Source organism: Saccopteryx leptura, chromosome 10 (assembly GCF_036850995.1).
Source record: "Saccopteryx leptura isolate mSacLep1 chromosome 10, mSacLep1_pri_phased_curated, whole genome shotgun sequence".
Lineage (NCBI taxonomy): Eukaryota > Metazoa > Chordata > Mammalia > Chiroptera > Emballonuridae > Saccopteryx > Saccopteryx leptura.
The window spans coordinates 51,682,526-51,707,446 of record NC_089512.1 but is presented as its reverse complement, the minus strand read 5'-3'; the positions used below and the strand labels follow the sequence as shown (position 1 = coordinate 51,707,446).

The following is a 24,921-nucleotide window of genomic DNA, read 5'->3' as shown; positions in this document are numbered from 1 at the left end:
ACACCCAGGATTAAATAACTATTAAGATTTTCCCATTTTTGCTTCAAAATTACTCTTAGGAAGCAAAATGTTATAGACGCAGCTGAAGCGTTGTCACCGTTCTTGCTCCCTCATCCCTCAGTTACTATTCTGAGGCTGGTGTGTATTTTTACACAGCCCACATTTGGATGGCTTCATGTCAGACAAGTGTCTAACAATGTGAGCTATTAATTCATTTTTAAACTATATAAAAATATCAAAGTGATTCTTGCTTTTTTCACCCAACATTGTTTTTTCAAGTTTTACCCACACTGATACACGTAAATCTAGTTTCTTCATCTTAACTAGTTTGTAATATTCCATTTTACGCCTATCCATAGCTTACTTAATTAACCATTCCCGTCATGATGGACATTTAGGTGATTTCTCTTTGCTCCTTTACTACAAACACTATTGCAGCAAATTCCTTATATAAGGCTTTGTGTGTGTGCAAATATATTAGAATATCTGTAGGTTATACTTAGAAGTGGAATTGCTGTGTAACAGGGTATGCACCTCTTCCTTCATTTCACTGTTACTAGTGTTCTCCAAGGGGCGGGACAGATTTACAGGTTTATTAGGAGGATGTGAGAGCCCCTGCTGCTCCATGTTCTTGCCAGCACTTAGGAATTTAGGATTTCTTCGCCAACCCAATGTGACTCACACTGTGTCTCATTTTATTTTTTTCTTATCTGATTACCAGTAATTATGAGCATCTATTCTTCTATATTTAACCATTCAAAGATAATTTTCTGTAAGTTTTTTGTTTTGTTTTGTTTTTTGACAGAGATGGAGACAGAGAGAAGGACAGATAGGGACAGACAGACAGGAAGGGAGAGAGATGAGAAGCATCAATTCTTTGTTGTGGTGTCTTAGTTGTTTATTGATTACTTTCTCATATGTGCCTTGACAGGGTGGGGTGGGGTGGGCGGGGGGGGGGCACAGCAGAGCGAGTAACCCCTTGCTTAAACCAGCGACCTTGGGCTTCAAGCCAGTAACCTTTGGGCTCCAGCCAGCGACCATGGGGTCATGTCCATGATCCTACACTCAAGCCAGTGACCCCGCGCTCAAGCTGGTGAGCCTGTGCTCAAGACAGCAACCTTAGGGTTTCAAACCTATGTCCTCTGTGTCCCAGTCTGACGCTCTATCCACTGCGCCACCACCTGGTCAGACCCCATTTATATCTTTTACCTATGTTTTGATCAGGTTGTTTACCCTTTCCTTATGAATTTGTAGGAACTGATATTATTCTTGGTATTAACCTTTTATTAATTTTGCACATGCCAAATATCTGCTTGTCTCATCTGTATTTTCCCTTATTAGCTGTTGTTGTAGGAAGATTGTTTTGGTTTTATATAATGGAATTTATTAATACTTTCCTTATGGCTTGTGCTTTTTTATTTTCTTAAATAGAAATGAAACAATCTTTTTAAGTTTTTTTCTTACCTCAAGGTTTTTAATAGAATCTCCTATATTTTCTTCAAAAAGTTTTAAAGTTTTGTTTTATACCTTTAGCACTTTAATCCATCTAAAAATAATTTTTGTGAACTAAGGTGGAGGTCTTATTTTTTTAATATGAAAAACTATACATGTGTGTCACTATGAATTCAATCACTTTCTAAAATAACAAGACAAGATGACCAACCAATGTAATCAGCAGCATTTACTAAACACTCTGTTCTTTTCCCCTGATCGGCAACGTACCTTTGCCATATACTGTGTTTCCATGTGTAGAGGGCTGTTTCTGGGCTCTGATCTGTCCTGTTGGGCAGTTTACCTAGCTCTGCTCTAGCACCACCTGTTTTCCCAACTATTACCTGAGAAAAATCTTGATAGTCTGACAAGACAAATTGCTCCAACAAATAACAACTACAAAAAATAACATACAGACCTTATTTCTTTTTTATTATGTTGTAATAAAGTTAGAAATTAAAAGCTAGTAAAAGCTTTTTAAAATCTTTGGAGTTAAAATAAACCTAATTCTGAATAATTCATGAGGCAAAGAGAAATTATAATGCAAATTATGAAGTATTTATATCTAAACGACAATGCATTATTTATCACATCTTCTAAGATGCAACTAATTTGTAGCATTAATGGCATTAATTTTCAATCATTCTTGTTTTCTAATGTATGCATTTTTAAATTACATTTTCTAATCGAATGTGGTGGGCACACCAGAATGTTATTAATTTTTGTATATTGATCTTGTGCCTAGCCATCTTGCTGAACTCTCTTAGGCAGTAAGTATGTTTCCTGGTGGTTTTTGGTAAAAACCCTTTCTGTCAGGCTAAGAAAGTTCCTATGTATTCCTAATTTGCTAAGAGTTTGTGTCTTAAATGGTGAAAAGTTAGAAGCATAACTCTTAAAAGAAGCGGTGCCACTTCTCTTCCATTCCCCTTCACACTGTATCAGAGGGAGGTCCTAACCAATATAGAGAAGAAAAAGAAAGAAGTTATCAAAGAAGAGACGAGCCCACCATCATTTAGAGCTAACCAGTGAATAGTTTCCTGAGTACATTTTTTTACTTCTGATCTTTTATTTAACCCATGTGCCCTGAGTAAAATATTCATTTATCCCATCTCTAATCTTAAGTCTCACTATGTTTTTTCTCAAAGTCCCAATAATCATCCCAATCATAGCTAATATTTATTGATTGCCTACTGTGTAGCAGGTAGGGATTTTATATTGTCTTTTTTTTTAATCCTTAGAAGAAGGATAAACTTCCATGAAGGAAGGTCATCATTAGCTCCACTTTGAAAATGAAGAAACTCAGAGGATCAAGGGATTAGGTTGAGCTCACATGGCCTGAAAACAGAAGATCAGGAATTGAGCCAGAAAATCTGTCCCTAACCCTAAGCATTGCACCAGGCTGCAATACCAGCCTACCTGCTCACGATACAGGCAGGACCCAGACTTTTTTGTCCATGGGCCTTTCCGTTGGTCTGGAACTCTGTCTCTCCTTTTACCCAAATCTCTGAGTATCTATTATGGACCCAGTGATGCAATACCCAAATTCCCTGTAGGACTGGTCTACTTGTTCCCCAGCTGTGAGGAGCACTGCCAGCACCCACCCCTAGCTGTCAGCCTGTTTGCAATTGCCCCAGCTAAAGAGACTTCTGCCCAAGGTCATGTCACTTTCTGGGAACAACTTGAGGATACAAAGGCCCACCCAGCCTCCTCACCACAACCCAGGCCAAATCAAAAGGGTACTCCAGCTTCAAAGCTCCCCAGTGAATCAATTGAAGCCTTTGTTGCTACTGCACCATGGCCCAGTGTCGCAGCCTCCGTCACAGCCGCCTGGGCTGCGCAGGTTCACATTAGATTTGGATAGATCGTATAGAAACAACTAAGCCAAGAACTGGTGGGCCATTACCTTTATTTTAGACTCGTACCAGTCAACGAGTAAAAAACACACAGGGCACCAAAACCCATTCACACGTTCTTTGGTTCCACAACGAGGAGCATCTTTCCGGTTTTTCCTAGAATCAAAGGCCCCACTAGCCTCAGCCACCTCCTTTTCCCATCTGCACACCTCCATCTTGCTGCCTTCTCTCCAACCACCATGTGGCCTCCCTCCTCTGCAACAACGTGGTCTCCTCCAAAATGGCCTCCTAGTTCCTCCTTTTAAAACTTTTGGGCGCAAAAGCCCTCCTCCAGCACACATTAGCATAACCAAGCCCCTTCCCAAGCAGGAAGGTAATTAGCTGTATCACATGGGAGCATCATCACGTGAGCAGCAGCCATTTTTAACAATAAAAGTGAGCAAAACCAAATAACACAAATTTTACAAACTTATTTGCCCAACACCCAGCTTCTCTACTGGCTGACTCCTGCTTCTCTTCCTTAACTTCTACAGGTGGGAACCCCAAGAACACTCATTAATATATCCCTGCATCATAATCACTGTCTTAGAATCTGCTTTCTGGGGAACCCACTGGGACAGATTCTAATCCTTCAAGGCTCACTTCAAACGCTGCTTCCTCAATATAAAACCTTTCCCAAACTACCCTCCACCTCTACCAGCACATCCTGAAGTCCTCCCTCTGAACCAACTTCCTTCTCTGTTGTATTTGACTCACTATTCCACATCTGTCTTCACTTCCATTCTGTACTGTGAGCTCCTGGAGGGAGGGCATCATGTCTGACTCATTTCTCTGTCTTCTTTAGTACCTGCCTTTACCACTGGGCTCCGGAGTCAGACAAATCTAGATTCCAATCCTAGCTCCATCTATATCAGCAACAGCTTTCTCATCTGTAAAATTAAGTGATGACAGCATCTCACTCTTAGACTAAGAATTACATGTCTCCAGAATGTTTAGCTTACAGCCTGCACACAGTAAGCACTCACTAATTGTTATCTATAATTATTGTTTACCTACCCTCATGATAGTACTGATATATGTTTATTGAATGAGCTGGGAATGCCTGATGCTGACCAGCTCGGCAGGCTGTAGCAGCAGAGTGAGCGTTCACTTCACCTCCCTGGGAGATGGAAGAGCCTGGCTGAAGGTCCCTCATGCTTTGGCAGTTTGCCCACTTCGCACGCTCACACTGTCCCCGTCTCTCTCTGTCTCTCTCTCCCCATGCAGGCCTCATAGCCAGACCCTTCAGCATGCAAACCCTCACTCACTCCTTCAACCCAATAATAAAAAATAAACTTGGCTTTGAATCCAAGGCCATTGATGCTTTTGATCTTGGTTACAAAGCAAAGCAATTATTGTGCACACAAAAGCCTTGATTTATTTATGAAATGCGACAGACATCTTCGAGGCGGGAACGAAAAAGCTCACTGAAGACCAAATCCTTATTGCCACACAGTGAATGGCTGCTTTCAAACACAAGCCCCCAAATGCCCTCTCCTCTCTGCTAAGAGCCTTTCCTCATTAGTGCTTCCTCCAGAACACCAGGCTTCCAACAATCAAATTCACTTCACTGCAGGGCAAGTAATTAAATTCTGCAGGCATCTGAGTGGAGAATAATGGGTGGCTATTGTTAAGGAAGCTGAGGCTGGAAATGAAGTGGGCTTCAGTGCTCAGTCTCAGAAATGGTTGGGGCAGGGAGGGAGAGCAACAGGATGCAGATGGAACCTTCCACTGGGGTGCCACAGGGGTAGCGGGTTCAGTACCAGACCTGGAGTCAAACACCTGTGTGGGGGCCAGATCCTGTGCTTACCAGAGGGGAGACCTCAGTTTCCTTAACTGGGGAACAAGGAGGTTGAACTAGATAAGTCATTCTCCATGTGTGGTCCCCGAGGACCAGCAGCGTCTACATTGCCTGGGAACTTGTTAGAATTGCAGATGTTCACTCTTCACTCAGAACTACTGGATCAGAAACTGTGGGGGTGGGGCCCAGCAATCCACATTTAACAAGCCCTCCTGCTGATTCTGCAACTACAATTCACACAACCCCTGGTAGATAATGTTTAAAAATGAGGCCACAGACTCAATACATAAAGGGCCAGGGAGGCAGAATAAAGGAGCCAAGTGGGTGTCATACACTGGACAACAGCAGGAACTGTAGGGCCACGGAGAGAGTGTGCCCTGACTAAAGGGGCCAGTGACCACTCAGCTCCAGCCAAGTTCTGCCAAGTATGAACCCTGGTGCATCCGCTATTGGCAGAACTTCTGATTTTTTAAGAAAAAGACAAAATCCTGATTTTTATGTGAGATCCCACAATTTTAAAATGTTGGTTTAACTTTCTGAACATTGTGAGGGCCAAACAGATCACCCTTTGGAACCAAATCCAGCTGCAGACCCCCATTTTGCAGCCTCCATCCTGAGTTGCCTTGGCCTGCCATCATGATAGACTATACCCACTGTGCTCCTGCCTCTCTCAGAACTCGGAACTCACTTCCTGTCCCCACTCGGTAGCCTTCTCTCTGTCATCCTTCAACACCCAACACTCATTTTCAACTTCCTGCCCCACTTTTTACCTCTCCACAAGAAGGCAGAGAAGAATCAATCACAGGGCCAAAGAATTGCCACAAAGAAGAAAACACCAACAAGAAAGACATGGATAAGTTATAAAACAGGCTTTCCTGCCTGACCAGGCGGTGGCTCAGTGGATAGAGTGTCGGACTGGGATGCGGAGGACCCAGGTTCGAGACCCCGAGGTCACCAGCTTGAGAGCGGGCTCATCTGGTTTGAGCAAAGCTCACCAGCTTGGACCCAAGGTCGCTGGTTTGAGCAAGGGGTTACTCGGTCTGCTGAAGGCCCACGGTCAAGGCACATATGAGAAAGCAATCAATGAACAACTAAGGTGTCACAATGAAAAAAAACACTGATGATTGATGCTTCTCATCTCTCTCCATTCTTGTCTGTCTGTCCCTGTCTATCCCTCTCTCTGACTCTCACTCTGTCTCTGTAAAAAAACAAAACAAAACAAAAAACAGCCTTTCCTCACAGAGGAATTAGGTCCTCTTAGGAAAGTTACCCCATTGCTGCTTGAAAAATCACTTACATAAAGACACTGATCCCTTTTGACCAGAATCTAATATAATAAACTTCTAAAAGGACAGATATAAAATTTTAAATTCCCAAGTACAGAATTCATAGAATAGATTAAAAAACAGTTAGTATAGAAATATCTGGGGATTTGAGCTGAGAGTTCAGAGTGAGTTGACCATGTGATGAGGCTATCATGAAAAAGGCGAACACCTTCATAGATTTCATCATTAGAAATGAAGAGTCAACATAGCCCTGCTCTACTCTTAGCTAGCCAGACCTCCCTAGAGTATTCTGAATGGTCCTGATATTAACTTCTGTGGGTCAGAGAAGACCCAGAGAGTGACCCAGGGAGAGTATCCCAGGTGGGGAGGAAACACATAGCCAAATCACAGTGAAGTAACTTGGACTGTTTTCCCCAAAGGTAGGAAAGACCTGGATAGATGATCATGATTTCTGTCTTCAAGCAACTGCCAGGTTTTCATGTGGACTTGAGCTATGTGGCCCTCAAGGATGCCGGCAGGCCTTGTGAGTGGAAACACTGTAAAATTTCATCTCAACATTAGGGAGAATTTTCTACTAATCATGTTGTCCCCAAATGAAATGAGCTGTCCTGGGAGATAATGAATGCCTTTCATTGAGGAATATCTAGCAGAGGAAGGATAATCATGCTTATCGAGGATGATAAAGGACTGGAACAGAGAGTCTAGTAAACATCTATTGAGTTACTGCACCCATTATCCTAGGGAACCTCCCCTCACTCATTCTCTGTCCCATGTGTCAAATGAAGTTTAGTATACACTCAACTTCAGTCCACCCTGCATCCCCCAGCCACAGGTATAGTGGCTGGAGAGCTCATGTGACCCACACTGGGCCAATCAGAGTCCCTAAGATGCAACTCTAGGAAAAGGAAGCTCTCCCTTTCCTCTGAACTTGAAGCAGGTAGGATATAAGCCTGGAGCTGCCAGGGAACAGCTAGGGATCACATGGAGAAAGACTGCCCACAAAAAAGCTCTTCACTGTCCCTCCTAAAGGGAGAAGGGGAATTGGAGCAAAACTTCAGAGAGACTGAATTCCTTTGTGCCCTTAAAGCCCCCCATGCCTGAAGCCAGACTTGGCTCTAGAGAGCTGGTAAATTCTCTCTTCCTTCAAGCTGGTTGAGCTGGGTTTCTGTTGTTTGCAACCATAACAGTCCCGATCCCTACAATGACCTCTAAGATCTCATCCAATTTCATTCTGCTTCGGTGGATCCACAACTCATAGTTAAAGCAAGGGCCACCTGCATACATAGGCCCATTTGACCAGGCAAAACCTAGAATGGGTTCTAGAATTTGAAATGCTTCCTCCAGTCATAAGAATAGTCAGTACAAATGGAAAAATGGAGAATCGTGAAAAGGCATTACTCAGTCAAACAGCATCTTGCATCAGCGAAAGCTGGCAGTCAAAAGGCTGGAAAGGGCACCTGGCCTTGATGCTGCTCCCACCTCCTGAAGATGCATATCTAGAGCATGACATGGTGGGGAGATGAAGGAACGCCCACCCCAAGGGCTATCTATCCCATGGATGGAGAGAAGCTCCACTTTTCAGCTTCACTTAATGAGCACCCACTAGAAGCCAAGCCTGTGCTGGACAATTAAGACTACAGCTACTCTTCAAAATAGGCCCCTGGTAAAGACACTGTCACCATCTCCATTTCCCAGATGTTCTCATCTCACTGATGCTCAGGGAGACTTGCCCAGGGTCACATAGTCCATAAGAGACAGTTCTGAGAGATTCCAAAAGCCCAGCCACGCTGCCTCCTGCCGGTGGTGACAGCAGGCCCAAAGCCACCAAGTCTAGGTCCTCCTTGCAGCTTCTCAGGCTTTACCTCCTCATCTATAATGGGGTGAGTGACAAGCCCAGTCCCCAGTCTGACCAGAGACTGGCCCCTGCAGTCACTTGGAGACCTACAGGAACTATTATTATGGAAGGAGTGCAGCCTCAGAGACGAGATTATCTATAGCTGATGTGACACAAAGGGGCCGTGCTGTGCTAAATCAGCCAGCGAGGCCCTGTCCCCATCTCTCTCCTGGCCCACAGGGCTGGGTCGTCTCCTTTGTTCCACAGGCCCAGGCCTGGTAACAAGGCAGCCAGGAGCTCAGCTGCAGACATTTTTTCATTATTTTCCACCCTGTTAACCTCCATCACAAGTGAGGCTGCTGTCAGCCTAAATGAGAACTAAAAAGATTTATCTCACTTGTCCCCGGGCTTAGCTCAGGAAAAAGACCTTCATTTCCTAAAGGCCCTGATGAGCCTTTCTCTCTGAGTCACTCCCACCCAGGAAAAAAGATGTGACCATGGCAGCAGGCAGAGGCTTGTGATGGGACCGAGTGACCTGAATTACAACCGTGTGGTTTTGCAAAGCGCAGTGTGATTTTTGTTTTGTTTTTTGGTATTTTACTGTGCTGTATTTACCTTCCTAATTATGTTTGCTTATGCAAATATTAAACTTAGACTATGTTTCATGAGCACAGCCCCAGGAGGACCCCAGAGCATACTGTGTGGACAGAGGGAACTAGCCTGTGATTACAGTTTTACTGTAGAAGTCATCCTCAGAATGGACAGTCCTAATACATACCATGGAGAGATTATTACATTTCAACTTGTCCTCTTTCTTGTGCTTCTAGCAATCCCAGGTCACCTAATCCCTAAAATTGGCACCTGACAAGAATAGACGAGCAGGATTTTTTTTTAATTTAATGTTTACAGTATTTTATTGATTTTAGAGAGAGGAAGGGAGAAGGCAGGAGAGAGACAGGAACATCTGTTCCTGCATGTGCCCTGACTGGGGACTGAACCTGCAACCTCTGGGCTTTGGGATGATGCTCACCAACCGAGCTATGGTGGTATCTGGCCAGGGCTGAATTATTTTAGTAGTAACAGTCTTACATTCATATAACAATATCCAGTTTTCCCGAACACCTAGCAGCCAGGCACTATTTTCCATGTTTTATTTAGGATTAAAAACCCTCTTAATTCTTCCAACTGCCCAGTGGGTATTTCTAGCCCCATCTTACAAATGAGGAAAATGAGGCGCTGAGAGTAGAAGAAACTAGCCCAAAGACTGATGATGGAAAGCTGATGACAGAACCAGGATTATGACACCAGGATTTTCAAGGTTTCTGAACCCAAAGACCACACCCTGAACACCTTCCTCCTTCACATGCACTGTCTCCTTTAACCCTCGCCCTGCCGCGGGGAAGTGGATCTTAACCCCATTGGTAAGACACAGAGGATGAGGCTCAGAAAGACTAAATGACTTGCTCACTTTACAAATGAAAACACTGAAGTCCACAGAAGTGAGTCAAGTTCTACAGACATTTACGCAGCACCCGGCGTTTGCTTGACACTATGCAAGTGCTCGGGCTACAGAGACCTTGAGGCATAAACTGTGACTGCTCCCTCCACTCGGCTTACATGGGTCAAATCTTTCTGTGGGCAGCTGAACAGTCGGTCAAAAACTTAACAATAAGCAAATTTTTTTTTTTTTTACAGAGACAGAGAGTCAGAGAGAGGGATAGACAGGGACAGACAGACAGGAACGGAGAGATGAGAAGCATCAATCATTAGTTTTTCGTTGCGCATTGCGACACCTTAGATGTTCATTGATTGCTCTCTCATATGTGCCTTGACCATGGGACTACAGCAGACCGAGCAACCCCTTGCTTGAGCCAGTGACCTTGGGTCCGAGCTTGTGAGCTTTGCTCAAACCAGATGAGCCTGCACTCAAACTGGCGACCTCGGGGTCTCGAACCTGGGTCCTCTGCATCCCAGTCCGACACTCTATCCACTGCGCCACCGCTCGGTCAGGCAATATGCAAATTTTTGATCCCAAAATTCTCATTGTGGAAACTGATCCTAGGAAATAGCAATGAATGTGACAAAGGTGTATATATAACATTGCTCACAGAAACACTGCTTAGAAGAGTAAAACAATGAAATAACCTAAGAATTCAACAATAAGACATTGCTTAAATAGATTAGGGTACATTATATAATAAAATACTATTAACCATTCAAAACTGTTATAGAAATATATTTATGGACATGGGAAAATTCTGTAATAAAGTGTCATATCATTTTTTAGGCAACATAAGCGGATAGTAAAATCACATATGCAGTCTGATCTCGCTGGGGAAGTGCATCTCTGTACTGGAGAATGTATAAACATGAGCACTCATAGAAAATGTATCTGCATATGTACATATAAAGAAATACCTTTGACACCAGTGTGACTACTGTGGAGTGATAAAATCAGGTGATTTCAATTTGTGCGTGTTCTCATGTCCATTTTCCAATTTCCTACCATGAACATGTACTACTTTACCATGAAAAGGTTTTTAGCCTGACCAGGCACTGGTACAGTGGATAGAGCATCGGACTGGGACGCGGAGGACCCAGGTTCGAGACCCTGAGGTCGCCAGCTTGAGCACAGGCTTATCTGGTTTGAGCACAGCTCACTAGCTTGAACCCAAGGTCGCTGGCTTCAGCAAGGGGTCACTCAGTCTGCTGTAGCCCCATGGTCAAGGCACATATGAGAAAGCAATCAATGAACAACTAAGGAGCCACAACAAAGAATTGATGCTTCTCATCTCTCTCCTTTCCTGTCTGTCTGCCCCTATCTGTCCCTCTCTCTGTCTCCCTCTGTCTCTTTCACAAAAAAATAAAATAAAATAAAATGAAAAGGTTTTTATTTCTGTGGTGGTTACTAAAGTGGCTAAGCCGCCGGCCACATCCAGGATTCAAACTCAGATTCTGGAATGCCAAGCCCAGCCCTTGGCCCCCTGCACCCTTCAACATACCTGCCCTCCTGCTCTTATGTCCCCAAACCACATCCCACCTGGGCTGGCACAGTGTTGGCATGGCCAGCCCAGGCAGAGACCCAGGCAAGTCAGGTGGCCTGCTTTCCCACCTTTTTGAAGAGTCTGATGACATCCTCACTGATCTGTGAGAGACGGACGATGACATTGTTCATGAAGATGTCATTGAGAGTGGCATGGTCTCGGCTCTCCCGCCTGGTCTGATGCAGGACGAGGTACCAGCAGTTCACCGGTGAGAGGAGGTACTGGTCCTTCCTGTGGAAACCAAGACAGCTCGGGTTGGCTTCACAAAGACTGTTACCCAGACAGTGTTCTATAGTGCCACTCACTGTGGCTCTTTTGACCTTTACAGGACCCTTTCTAGCTCGGTTTTAGTCTCAGCGCATCCACAGTGGGAGAAACGGATACTGCAAAAACTGAAGTGATCCTCCCAAAGTCACAGAGCAGTGCCGGGGCCAAAACTCAGCTCTCCAACACTCGGGCCAGTCCTGCCATCCACTCTCCCATTGCTATGGCATGTGCGAGTGCCTCTCTCCCTTCTGGGAATAAGCCACCTTCCCCTGGGCTAAGAAACACTAAACCAGTCGTGTTTGAAATGCTTGTGAGTTCTAGAGCTATGCAGTGGAAAGAACAGATGTCAACACTTCCCTTTCCCTTCCCTGCCTCCCCCAACCCCTTTGCCCTCCCCTAGGACTGTGGGCCTGGAGGGTTTCGGGTTTTGTATTTGGGAGGAGGGGCTAAGGAAAGTTGTTTTGAGTGAAGTACATATCATATAAGGCAAGTAAATCTTTTTCCTGTAATGATGGATAGATTCATGGCATCTTCCAGATGCACATTATGCTAAAACAGGGTTTCTCAAAGTGTGGTCCTGAGACCACCAACAGCAGCAGCACCTGGGATCTTGTTAGACAAACAGATTCCCGAGCCCAACTGTAGCCCTGCTGAATCAGAAACTCTGAGGGTAGTCCCAGCGATGTGGGTTAAACAGACCTTCCAGGGACACTGATTCACGCTGAAGTCTGGGAATCACAGATCTACAATATATACCACTGTTTCCCAAAGCTTGGGAAATGGGATGCTTCCAAAACACAAAATGGGGGACTCTCTCTCTCAAAGACCTCTCTGTTAGCTTCAGTTAAGGGTATATGTTGAGAAAACAGCTGTGTTAGGCTTGCTTGCTGGTTTATCATCTGGCTGCAAGCACTTTGCTTGATTAGCGTGTGAGCCCGTGGCAGCGCCATGTGTGTATCGCCTACATAAGGTTATGGGTTCTTGTCCACAGGGCAGTGGATGACAGATTGCAGATTGCCTGGTCACCACTGTGAGGGTCACTTTTTTAAAATTCATTTTAGGGAGGGGGGGAGAGAGAGAGAAAGAAGGGGGTAAGGAGCAGGAAGCAACAACTTTCATGTGTGCCTTGACCAGGCAAGCCCAGGGTTTTGAACCAGCAACCTCAGTGTTCCAGGTCGACGCTCTATCCACTGCACCACCACAGCTCAGGCTGTGAGGGTCATTTTTGCTGTTTGTTTGCCTGAGAAGTGGTTTTCCCCTGCCTGTTTGCTCGCCTGCTGTTGTGAGACACTATTAAATGGAAATAGACCTATGCTTTCTGGCTCTGCAGTTTCTCTACCAACTGCCTAAATCCAACATGGACCTGCCTGGCCTCAACCACCAGCATTACAGTATATATATCATATCTTATTCTCTAAAAAGGAAGAGGGAAGGACAATTAGAAATCTAAATCAAACCCACAGTCCCATGTTACCATCTTGCCCTCGGACCCTTACTCTGCTTTCCAGTGTGGGAGGAGATGTTGGAAAGGCAGGATGTGTGGGGAAGAGGTCCATTGTCCACCTGGGGGTGGTTGGCTCAGGGACCCCCTGGCCTCCCTTGCTCAACTTGTGCCCTATGGTAGGCCACCTAGGAGGGCTGGCAATGCTTGTATTCTCAGCCTTCCACTATCAGCGTTTTTTGAGGAAGGGAAGCCTGCTAACTCTTACTATGAAGGCATCATCCTCTCAAAGCCAAGTGCAAGCGCTGGAAGGTGCAGCCCTGAGGGCCTCTGGGCGCCCACAGCACCCCCACACCCTTGCCACACCCAAACCCTGGTCTTTGGAAGAATAGGTGGAGCCCCTTCCAGTTGACTTAGAGGAATTTTCCTTCTGTTACAAAATGAGCTAAAAATCTGTGTCAGTAGCAAGAATTTGGGAGAAGGAAACTTGGGTTTAGAAAGAAGCTAAATATATTAGAAACTCTCTAAGAAAAAGGGAGGAGACTTGCCACTTAGGAGAAACAGATTCCTCCTTTGCTCATAGCCTAGAGCAGTGATTTTCAACCTTTTTTTTTCTTTTTTTTTTTTGTATTTTTCTGAAGCCGGAAACGGGGAGAGACAGTCAGACAGACTCCCGCATGCACCCGACCGGGATCCACCCGGCATGCCCACCAGGGGGCAACGCTCTGCCCCTCCGGGGCGTTGCTCTGCCTCGACCAGAGCCACTCTAGCACCTGGGGCAGAGGCCAAGGAGCCATCCCCAGTGCCAGGGCCATCTTTGCTCCAATGGAGCCTCAGCTGCGGGAGGGGAAGAGAGAGAGAGGAAGGAGGGGAGGGGGGTGGAGAAGCAAATGGGCGCTTCTCCTATGTGCCCTGGCCGGGAATTGAACCCGGGTCCCCTGCACGCCAGGCCGACGCTCTACCGCTGAGCCAACCGGCCAGGGCGATTTTCAACCTTTTTTGAGCCGCGGCACATTTTTTACATTTACAAAATCCTGGGGCACACCATCTACCAAAATGACACAAAATGACACTCTAACACAGTACATATTATACATATAGTTAATAATATAGTTTCTAAATGTAATTATACTCACACCTGACCATGTCTCACGGCACAGTGGTTGAAAAACACTGGCCTAGAGGAAAAACCAGAACACTAAACTTCAACCACCCAACCTGGTCCCCCAGCATTTACGTCAGGTCTCAGAAGGGCTCTGGAGGAACGTGACACAGACCTGCCTTGGAGGGACTACTCGTCAAGTGGCTGAGGCACAAGAAAAAGGGCACCACAGAAGGTGACAAAGAGCCTGTTCTGCTGAGAAGCTGGAGAAAGCGCTGCTCTCCTCCCGGGCTCTGCAGAGTTCTTCGCCACCTGGGGCCTTCCCTCTCACACTGTTCCTTCTGTCGGGAAGGCCTTAGCTGCTGCACTTATCGTGACTGCCTCCTTCTTTTCCTCTAGGTCTCAGTTTAAATGACACCTCTCCAGGCAGCATGTCTGTGCCCACACTCGAAGGCACCCGTCCTCCAAGAGTGACCCCCCAGACCAGCAGTATCGGCATCACTTGGGAATCTAATGGAATGCAGAGCCACACCAGTTCATTTAATAAGAAACCCTTAGGGCTGGTCCAGCCGACATCTGCATTTTAACCAACCCTCCAGGTGATTCTGATGCACGCTCAAGTCTGAGATCGTCTGTCTTAGGAGTTTCAATGCCCCGATCATCTGTAAGTTCTTTCAGAGCAGGGGTTGTTTCTGTTTTAGTGACCACCTTCAAGGCCAAACAAATTGCCTGACACATAGGAGATGCTATGGAAGACAGTCGCATCAAAAAAGGTCACATTCATGCTGGATCTTATAGAATGGGTAGAGGTTTTCCAAATAGAGGGGCAGAGAAAGATGGAATTATAGGCAGAAAGAACCGTGGATACAAAGATAGGGAAGTAGAGCAAAATTTTGCTTAAGTAGAGCAAAAATTCCAAAGGTGGTAGGGGAGCACTGGCAGGACATGAGGCTGAGGAGACAGGTGAAGAGCCTGACGGGGGGCCGAGGGGCATTGAATGCCAAGCTAATGAGCTGGGCCGACAGTCTAAGCCACGTGGTTCTCAACCTGAGTTGCACACTAGAATCACCTGGGGAGTTTTAAAAGTACCAAGACCCAGGCCCAATTCAAGACTAATTAAGTCAGAATCTCTGGGGGTAGAGCCTTGGTACTGGTATGATCTAATCAATGTGTGTCTTAGATCATTGAGGGCAGATTGAAGGATAGAAAGATGATGGATGGATGGATGGACAGGTGGGTGGATGGGTTGGTGGGTGGTGGATGGATGGGTAGATAGGTGAATAGATGTGTAAATGGGTGGGCAGGTGGGTAAATAAATAAGCAAGTGGTGGGTGGATGGATGAATGGGTGTGGGCAAAAGCATGGGGTTGAAGACAAAAGGACCAGTCAGGAGGTGAGCTTAGTCCAGGAGAACAGAGATAATGAGGGCCTGGGTAGCAACCAGAGAAAGCTGAACTTGAGACTCCTCAACAGGAGAGCAGGTGATTTTGGAGACATCCTGGAAATGAGAGTCGGCAGGGAAGGGAGGAGTAGATGGTGCTTCTAAAGTTCAGATCCCAGGAGAAAGGGATGTTGGTTATGAAATGAACCAAGGTAAGAAGAACTGCAAGGGGAGAAATAGGTTTGGGCAGAAAATACTTTACACCAGTGGTCCCCAACCTTTTTTGGGCCACGGACTGGTTTAATGTCAGAAAATATTTTCACGGACCGGCCTTTAGGGTGGGACGGATAAATGTATCATGTGACCGAGACAAGCGTCAAGAGTGAGTCTTAGACGGATGTAACAGAGGGAATCTGGTCATTTTAAAAAAATAAAACATCGTTCAGACTTAAATATAAATAAAATGGAAATAATGTAAGTTATTTATTCTTTCTCTGCGGACTGGTACCAAATGGCCCACAGACCGGTACCGGTCCACGGCCCGGGGGTTGGGCATCATTGCTTTACACCTCCCATTTTTCACTGCTTCCTAGGTGGTGATAGAAATGGAAAGATTAGAGTAAAGGAGAGATGAGATAATTAAGCTGTTACCTAAATTACTTCAGGGGCTTAGCTCAGCCTGGGATGCAAGAATTGAACAGCATCAGGGAATTAAATGTGCAAAATTTATGGAAGTCACAGCCAGAAGATGAGCTTTGGGGGTGGTGGGAGGAAAAAGATCTTGAAAGGGTGCAGAATTGCTGGGAAGACTTGGGGACCATTAATTAGGCCACCTGGTCAGGGAGATTGGATAAGAGAAAGGGCAGAAAGGACAGCGCTTTCCTTATGAGAAGCTGTGGGCAGGAGGCAGTGCAGCCTCAGATGGAATTTCCGGGGGAGGCAGAATGAGTGGAGACAAGGAGAAGAAAGTGACTCAAAAGCAACCAAGGACTTGTTAAAGTGAGCAGCTGCTGGGAAGACGAAGGTCTTAGTTCATTCGGGCTTTCACTCATGCGCCGTCTGTCTGTGTGCATGAGCTGGCACAGCAGAGGGCTTCAGGGACAGCAGAGACCAGAACAGGCAAGACCCGAATCCCACAAGACTTCCACTCGAGTGAGGGGGACACGCAAGGAAGTAAGATGATGATACAGCCTCATAAGCATAGGGAAGGAGGCTGTGGAGCAAAAGAGGAGGTGGAGAGGTGGTTTGGATGGCTTTCTGGAGGAAGCCTATTCCAGACTAAGAACTGAAGACTAGAATGGAGTGTTACAGGGCAGAGCTGTTCAGGTAGAGAAACGGAGGCTAGAGAGAGCATGCTGGTGAGCTGAACGTAACCAGGGCAGGCTTCAGCATGGTGCTCTGGGGGTGGCGGTGGGAGTGATAAATGAGGCTGGAGAATTAGGCAGAGGCTACATAGCCAAGGCCCTTTAGAGAGTTTGAGCTTTGTCCTGAGGTCAGTGGGGAGCCATCGAAGGGTTTGGAGCAGGGTAGTGAAAGAGTAAAATTGCATTCTCAAACTCTCATTCTGGCTACCATGAGAAGGATGGCAAGAAGCACCATAGCTGTTTATGTGTATGTGTACGTGTATATACCTATGACAGTTCTCACATTACGCCTCCTACCAGCAGCGCCCACCTGCTGAAGAGACACTCGTGCTAGACTGGAAAAGGAGAAAGGCTGCTCAAGGTGCGCCTCAGATAAGAGAGCACAGGTTCGTCTCCACGTCCTCCGAGAGTGTGGCTGCAGCACGCACAAATGGCTCTCGGGCCCAAGGGCTCCCACTTTCAAAAAAGACAAGTAACCCCCTGAAAAGGGAAGGACAAAACTAAAGTCCCAAAGGCCAGTGCCCAGCTCCACCCCCTGTGGCCTGGGTGCTTCTTGCTATGGTCCCGAACAAGCCAGATGGTCAATAGTGTGGTGGTCCATGTGCTGGTCTTGCAGGTGTCAGACCCTGCACCCGCCCCTCCCCTACCTTGCTTTCTGGGCTCCAGCCACACTGGCCCTGATTCAGGTCCTTAAATTCACCGAGCTCCCTGTCCCACAGGAGGCTTTGCCCCTCCTGTTCCCTCTGCCTGGGACTCTCCCACTGAGTCCTTCTACTGACCCTCTTCACCCGCTCCCTTCACCTCTCCCTTGAGAGCCCAGCCGGAAGACCCCTGCCTCAGAGACACTTCAGTGGCCCCTAAAGTCGGGAGGCCCTTTGTCTGCTCTCCACAGACGGCGGAGCTGGGCACTGGCCTTTGGGACCTTCAGTTTTGTCCTTTCCTTTTCAGGGGGTTACTTGTCTTTTTTGAAAGTGGGAGCCCTTGGGCCCGAGAGCCATTTGTGTGTGCTGCAGCCACACTCTCAGAGGACGTGGAAACGAACTGCGCGTGCTCATCTAAGGCGCATCTTGAGCAGCCTTTCTCCTTTTCCAGTCTAGAACGAGAGTCTCTGCAGCAGCTGGGCGCTGCTGGTAGGAGGTGTAATGTGAGAACTGTCATATGTATATATATATTTTTTTTTCTTCATCTTGTTTTTCTTTCCTTTTTTTTTTTTTGCCAGAACACAGCAGTGAAAATTTCTGGTGAGTCACAGTGTTCCTTCTTTGGCTAGGGAAACTGGGTCTGAGGCTCCACAATTTTGCAGCTAGAAGAGTGAGCCGTGCCAAGCTGGTGAGTTAGGAAAATGAAATTAGCAGGGAGCCAGCTTCTCCGGCTTCTCAGCTAGGGGCCGGAAAATTCCGCTTAGCAAACAGAACCCATTTCCAGGCCTGCAAAGCCCCACACTGCAGTTGCATCCAAATCTACAGCCCTGGGATCGGGGTGCCTCAGATACGGAGGTGAGCTCCTCCAGCCGACACCGACCCCTAGATGCTGAGTCCCTGCCTCTTGCTTCCTGCTCCCTTCCAGAACATTCTTGGGTTTTACTTTGGGCTTGCTTGAGCATTTAGTAGCAAAACTGCCTTTGAGAAGCACTGCCTCATATAGTTCCAGTGTCAAAAGGATGTGGTTAATCTCTTGCTGCCTAAGCTGCCCCAAGCTGGAAATGGCATTTATTACCCTACCTTGCAGCATGAATCATTAATTCTGCAAATATTAACCAAGTGCCATCTTTTGTGCCAGGCAGTGGTAAGTAAAATGAACCATGCTCCCTGATGCATGGAGCCTACAACCTAGTGGGGGCCTCAGGTGTCAATCAAATAGTCACATAAATAGATAGGAAATTGTAACAGTGGTAGGGGCTTTGAAGGAAGAATGCACGGTGCCTTGAGAGTCTACCTGGCAAAAGTGGAGGTGGGCACCAGCTCACCATACTGGTCCTTCTTGTCACTGAGACCCTGCCCTTAGCAGAGATGTTTCTAGTTGAGGCTCCCCTGACCCTCAGTGGCCCCAGGCCTCTAGCACACCACCCTATTTCATCGTCATTACAGCACTACCACGCCCGAACTTCGTTCTATTCACTTACTTTTTGTCTCTGGACTTTGAGCCCTCTCCAGTTTACATCTGTCCTGTTCACCACTATGTCTCTGGTGCCCAGCAGGGCACACAGTCAACAAGGAAGGGTAGGTTTCAACACAACCCAGGGACAAGGGACAGCAGGCCCAGCAGGAAGTATGGAGGCTCTGTGAGCACGGCCACCTTCTAGAACTAAGAGAAGGTGATGGGGCCTGAGGTCAGAGGATGGGGTGAGGTCTGGAGACAGGTCAGAGAGGATGAATAAGCCAATCCTTTGAGGAGCAAGATGAGCACCTGGGCTGTGTCCTCTCTACACAGGGCTAATCTAACAAGTGTCACAACTAAATGGCTTAAAATGCAGAAACGTACTGTCTCACAATTCTGGAGGCTGGAAGTCTAGGTGAAGGTGTGGCAGGCAGGGTTGGTTCCTTCTGAGGGCTGTGAAGGAGACTGTTCTGTGCCTTTGCCCAGGCTTTGGGAAGTCTGCTGGCAACTGTGCTGTTCCTTGGCTTGTAGACACATCATCCTGAGCTCTGCTCATATTCATGTGGCAGTCTCCCTGTACATTTGTGTATGTCCACATGCCCCCCTGGTCTAAGGACATCAGTCATGTTGCATTAGGGCCCACATTAATGACCTCAGTTTTACTTGATTACTTCTATTCTATAAGCCTCTTGAAGGCAAGAACAATCTCTTATATTTCCTTGTATTCCTCCATAGCCCTTGGCAGAATCCAATTCATTCCTTCACTCACTCTTCTAATATTTCTTGAGTATCTGCTATGCGCTAGCCACAGTGCTAGTCACAGAGGATTAAAAAGATGACTGGATATGCCTTGAGAAAGCTCACAACCTGGTAGATAAAATCAACACCAACTAAGATTATGGCAATTGGTCAGAACACCTTTAGTTGAAGCAACAGAAATACTTCAGACTGGTTTAAGCAAAAATGATAGTAATAGGAGGAGAAATTTAAGGGATCAAAAATTTTAGTCAAAAAACATAAAGAGCCTGACCTGTGGTGGTGCAGTGGTAAAGTGTGGACCTGGAATGCTGAGGTCCTGGGTTCAAAACCCTGGGCTTGCCTGGTCAAAGCACATACAGGAAGCAACAACAAGTTGATGTTTCCTGCTCCTTTCTCCTTTTTCTCTCTCTACTCTCTCTAAAATAAATTAAAAAAATTAAATACATGTATATATAAAGAAATAGGAGGTGGTTGGCTTCAGGCATAGCTGGATCCAGGCGCTCAAAGGCTGTCATCGGGACCTTGTCTTACTCTCTCCTTCTCTTGGTTCTGCTTTCCTCTCTCTGTTGACTTCACTCTCAGGCAGGCAGACCCTCTCCAGACCAAAAATACCTTGACTTGTAGCAATAGAGCTTTCCCCAGTTGTTCTAGCAAAAAGCCTAGAATTCCATCTCATACTTTAAGGATCTGTGGCCAAGGTGATGCACTGCTGGTCACAGGCTCACCACGGCTCAGGGCTGACACCCCAGAGGGAAACCTCGATGTTGTTATCAGAAGGGGGTAGAGTAACAGATGTCTATTATGTTATACTCTGTGAGGAATCAGATCCTAGAGGACAGAGGGGCAGACAGAGTAGTTAATTCTGAGTCAGGGTAGAGGGACAGTTACAGAAACATTTGCAGTGGGCCTTGAAGTACACATAAGAGTTTGCCAGGCAGAAAGGGCAAAGAGAGGTAAGAGCATCCTGCAGTCAGCGGGGAATCTGGGTGTGAAGCTGTGAAGTCAGATACGAGTTACTCTGAGACCACCTGGGTGGGCCGGGGTGAAGCAGGGCATGGCGGAAGCAGAGCCAGCTAGCTGTGCCAGAGCATGAAGGGTCTCACGGGTCAAGGCTGAATGAGGGTGCAAAGTGGGCCAGCGATGTGATCACAGGGCAGGAAGGCCAGGTGGGAAGCAGAGCAGCTGTCCAGGAGAGAGGGAGAGTTTGATGTGGGGCTCTGTCTTGGAGTAACTTGTGGTAGACAGCAGGCACGAGGCTTCAGTGCAGGAAACCCCTTCATGCCAGTTGAAATTCACTGACTTAGAAGCTGCCTTTGGTTGATGCCAACCTTGAGACAGAGTAATTCAGATGGGAAGGACTATATCCATTAGGTCACCTGGCTGAAGCAGGTTCTGCTTCCAATGCTGGAGTGCTATAGAGTCAAACCGGGAGTTCAGTGATCAGTTCTGTCCCTCCACAGCTGGGAGAACTTGGGAAGTTACTTAAACCTTTCCTTTCTTTATCTACAAAGTGGGTTGATAACACTTACCTCACAATGGCACTTTAAGGATTAAATGAGGTAATTCATAGGATGCTATTAGCATCAAACCCAGTATATAACAATAATAATTATTATCATCACTATTATTTCCACCAGCACCTCACTAGGTTGTTGGGAAAATCCAACTGGCATATGTATGTAGATGTATGGCCCATGGTGGGTTCTCTACAAATGTTGGTTTTCTTCCTCCCATTACTACCTTGTCCCCCTGCAAACTCTTACATGTACTGCAAAGTCCAGTGCAAATGGTCCTGTGACTTCTCCTCCACCCTGGAGCAGAATTATCCCTCACTCTTTTGTTCCTTACATCTCAAAGTGATGGCACACTGGGTCTGGCCTATTACATCTGAGCTCCCCTTGGACTCACTTAATATACTCCTGGTACCGGAATGAAAATCCCTGTCTCTAGTCAATGCCTAGTTAACTTCATCTTGTCTTTCCCTCCAAAGCCCCCTTTGCCTTGGTTTATCCACCTTTAAAATGGGTGCACCACACGATGTGAACAGTGCTAGGTGAGGAAGGGCCCTGACCCATGGCTCCTCTGCCTGGTTCTTTCATTGGTTAGCTAAGGATCTTCAGCAAGGCTCACCCTGGCTGGTCTTCGGGTGCCTGGCCTGTCAGAGGGGAATGGTGACACCTTCCCTGACTCCCTCAGCCCCAGCAAGATTCTTGGAAGGATTTAAGCAGCTAAAGGCTGGGGAGGCATTTTGTAAAGTGCAAGGCACTATATATAATTGTCAAAGGTCATTACTATCCTATTTGCCTAATTACAGTGGTTGGCAAACTCTTTAGTCAACAGAGCCAAATATCACCAGTACAATGATTGAAATTTCTTTTGAGAGCCAAAATTTTAAAACTTAAACTATATAGGTAGGTACATTCCTTATCGAGGTAGCACCCACACATGGTATTTTGTGGAAGAGCCACACTCAAGGGGCCAAAAAGCCACATGTGGCTCGTGAGCCGCGGTTTGCCGACCACTGGATAGATTCAAGTCAAAACTAAACCCTTGTTCATTACAGCTTGTTAAAATCTCCTTTATTATAACATCTACTTTTCATTTTAGAATAAAATTTAAATTATAATTTTCTATCATGTGTATCAAGCATATCATAGGTAAATAAATCATGTCCTGGTTAATACTTTGGCAGGTGCTGATTCTAGTCTCTGAGGACCCTAGGAAACCTGGGGTGGCATCTGGGAAAGAGCCAGAAGGAAAAACTGGAAAGAGCACGAGGGGCTGTAGCCATTGCAAAGACCACTCTTTAGGCTGAGCCTCCTGCCTTGCAACCCCTCCTGGCCTCGAAAAGAGGAAGCTGGAGGATGGGGAGGGTTGCAATGAAAGACGTTCAGTTTCCTGGCGGAGCTGGAAAGGGTCCGAGGGGTGTCATACCGGCATCAGGATCTTTGCCAGTCCTGCACACTACCGTACTTAATACCGCCCTGGTGGTTGTTGTTTTATACTTAATTGAATTTATTTATAAAAAACTTTCCCTAGTCTTAGTTAAAATAATTTTTTAAAAAACCAGTATCGACCCTGGCTGGTTGGCTCAGTGGTAGAGCGTTGGCCTGGCATGCGGAAGTCCCGGGTTCGATTCCCAGCCAGGGCACACAAGAGAGGCGCCCGTCTGCTTCTCCACTCCTCCCCCTCTCCTTCCTCTCTGTCTCTCTCTTCCCCTCCCACAGCTGAGGCTCCATTGGAGCAAAAGATGGCCCGGGCGCTGGGGATGGCTCCATGGCCTCTGCCTCAGGCGCTAGAGTAGCTCTGGTCGCAACAGAGCGACACCCCAGATGGGCAGAGCATCGCCCCCTGGTGGGCGTGCTGGGTGGATCCCGGTCGGGCGCATGCGGGAGTCTGTCTGACTGCCTCCCCATTTCCAGCTTCAGAAAAATACAAACAAATAAAACCCCCAAAAAACAAACAAAAAAACAACAACAGTATCATGCTGAGGTTGCTGGTTCAAAACCCCAGGCTTGCCTGGTCAAGGCACATATGGGAGTTTATGCTTCCTGCTCCTCCCCCCCTTCTCTCTCTCTCTCTATCTCTCTCTCTGTCTCTCTTCTCTAAAATGAATAAGTAAATAAAAATTAAAAAAAAAATAAATAAATAAACCAGTATCACTAGGTATAAATAAAAGATCACCAAAAAAGTTAAGTTTAAGGAAAACAAGAGAATCACCTGCCTAGGCACACGCCGATGCCTGAGGTCTGTCCTCAGTTTGTAAAAAGGGAGATCAGAGAGGCATTAGCAACACACTGAGCCTTTCTCCTGAAGCAACTACAAAGATGGAAAGAGAATTGAAAAGATAATTCAACATTTATGGTTCATCTGCTACCAATGATCCCTCCTCCCTTTTGAGGAACACTGATTCAGTCTAACTATCCATAGCATTACATAAATGTGCCCCTAAAATACATGACCTTTGATTATACACCTTCACAGATTAGGAGCCCACACCTTGCAAGGTAGCCCTTTGTGTGCTGAACAGGTCTGGCTGCTGAAACATTCTCAAGGTTGAGTTGAAGTCAGCTTCTCTGAAAATGCTATTTTTGGACCTTACTTCTCTTCTTCTGCAGCTGCACGATATAAGTCTCTTTCCTTCATGAACTTGAAGAAAGCATTTTGTCATAATTTGGACTTTTTTGTTATCGTTCAAAAAATTTTTGATAAAGACATCAAAATTTCAACTAAACTACAGAGCAACCATCATTCAGAACCGCCTGAAATTAGCTGAATGGAAGTCCTATAACTAGGGATTTAAAGAAGTCACATTGAGACTGGTAGTAGGGCAGAGACAGATTTAATGGCAGGCACACTGGGCACGTGCCTTGGGCCCTGACTTTTGAAGGGCCCCACAAAACCCAAAATTTACACTTTTTTATAATGACAAGGGGCCCAATATTTTCTTCTGTGTCCAGGGCCTCAACCGACCTTAATTTGTCTCTGTAGGTGGGGCAGAGACACAGACACGCTAGTCCCGCACCCACATGTGACAGATAAAAATCAGAAAAAAATATCTTGGCTACAGAGTTCCCCCCTAAAGAGTGAGGGGTCCCAGCCCAGGGTTCCACTGCCAGGAAAAAAAGTCCCCATAACTTCTGGCTATCAGAACCAGTGGAGATTGTGACTGAGTGAGAAAGAGGGCTGCTGAATCCCAGACCTTTCCTCTTAAAGCGCCTGTGCACGGGCTGACTCAGACTCACTCCCTCTGAGTTCCAGCACTGGGGAAGCACATCAAAAGGCACCAGGGACATAGGGGGAGGAACTGAAGTGTCTGGCATCAAGACTGGAGGGACAGCTTTCTCCCAGACAAAAGTGCTGGCAGGGGCCATTGTTCCTTTTCTGAGACACCCACACTACCTCACCACCACCACAGAGCCCACGGGCACCATACCTAAGTCTCCATCAACCTGGCTCACACTGTTAGTGCTGCCCTGGTGATTCCCTGAGACTCCGTCCCACCCAACTTGCAAGCCCACCCAAGTTGCTTCCTGTGGCTTTTCCATATGAATGGCCTGTCTTAGTGCATGTTTCAGACTTTCCTAAATCTCTCAAGCAGCACCTGGCCTCAGTGTACCCCATGCCTCTCACTAAGTGGCCCCAGGCCCAGCGTTAGCAGC

General features: G+C 46.5%; 1 protein-coding gene across 5 annotated transcripts in view; it reads right to left on the bottom strand.

Moving 5' to 3' along the window:
- Positions 1-24,921, bottom strand: part of SRGAP3 (SLIT-ROBO Rho GTPase activating protein 3) — a 259,881-nt gene that overhangs the window by 92,364 nt on the left and 142,596 nt on the right. For all 5 annotated transcript variants that reach the window (XR_010747260.1, XM_066352028.1, XM_066352029.1 and 2 more), the window contains exon 3: positions 11,417-11,579. Coding sequence is in view for 4 of the 5 variants with exons in the window: in XM_066352028.1 (XP_066208125.1) it covers positions 11,417-11,579 (163 nt within the window). In the remaining variant the exon portion in view is untranslated. The remainder of the gene's footprint in view (positions 1-11,416; positions 11,580-24,921) is intronic.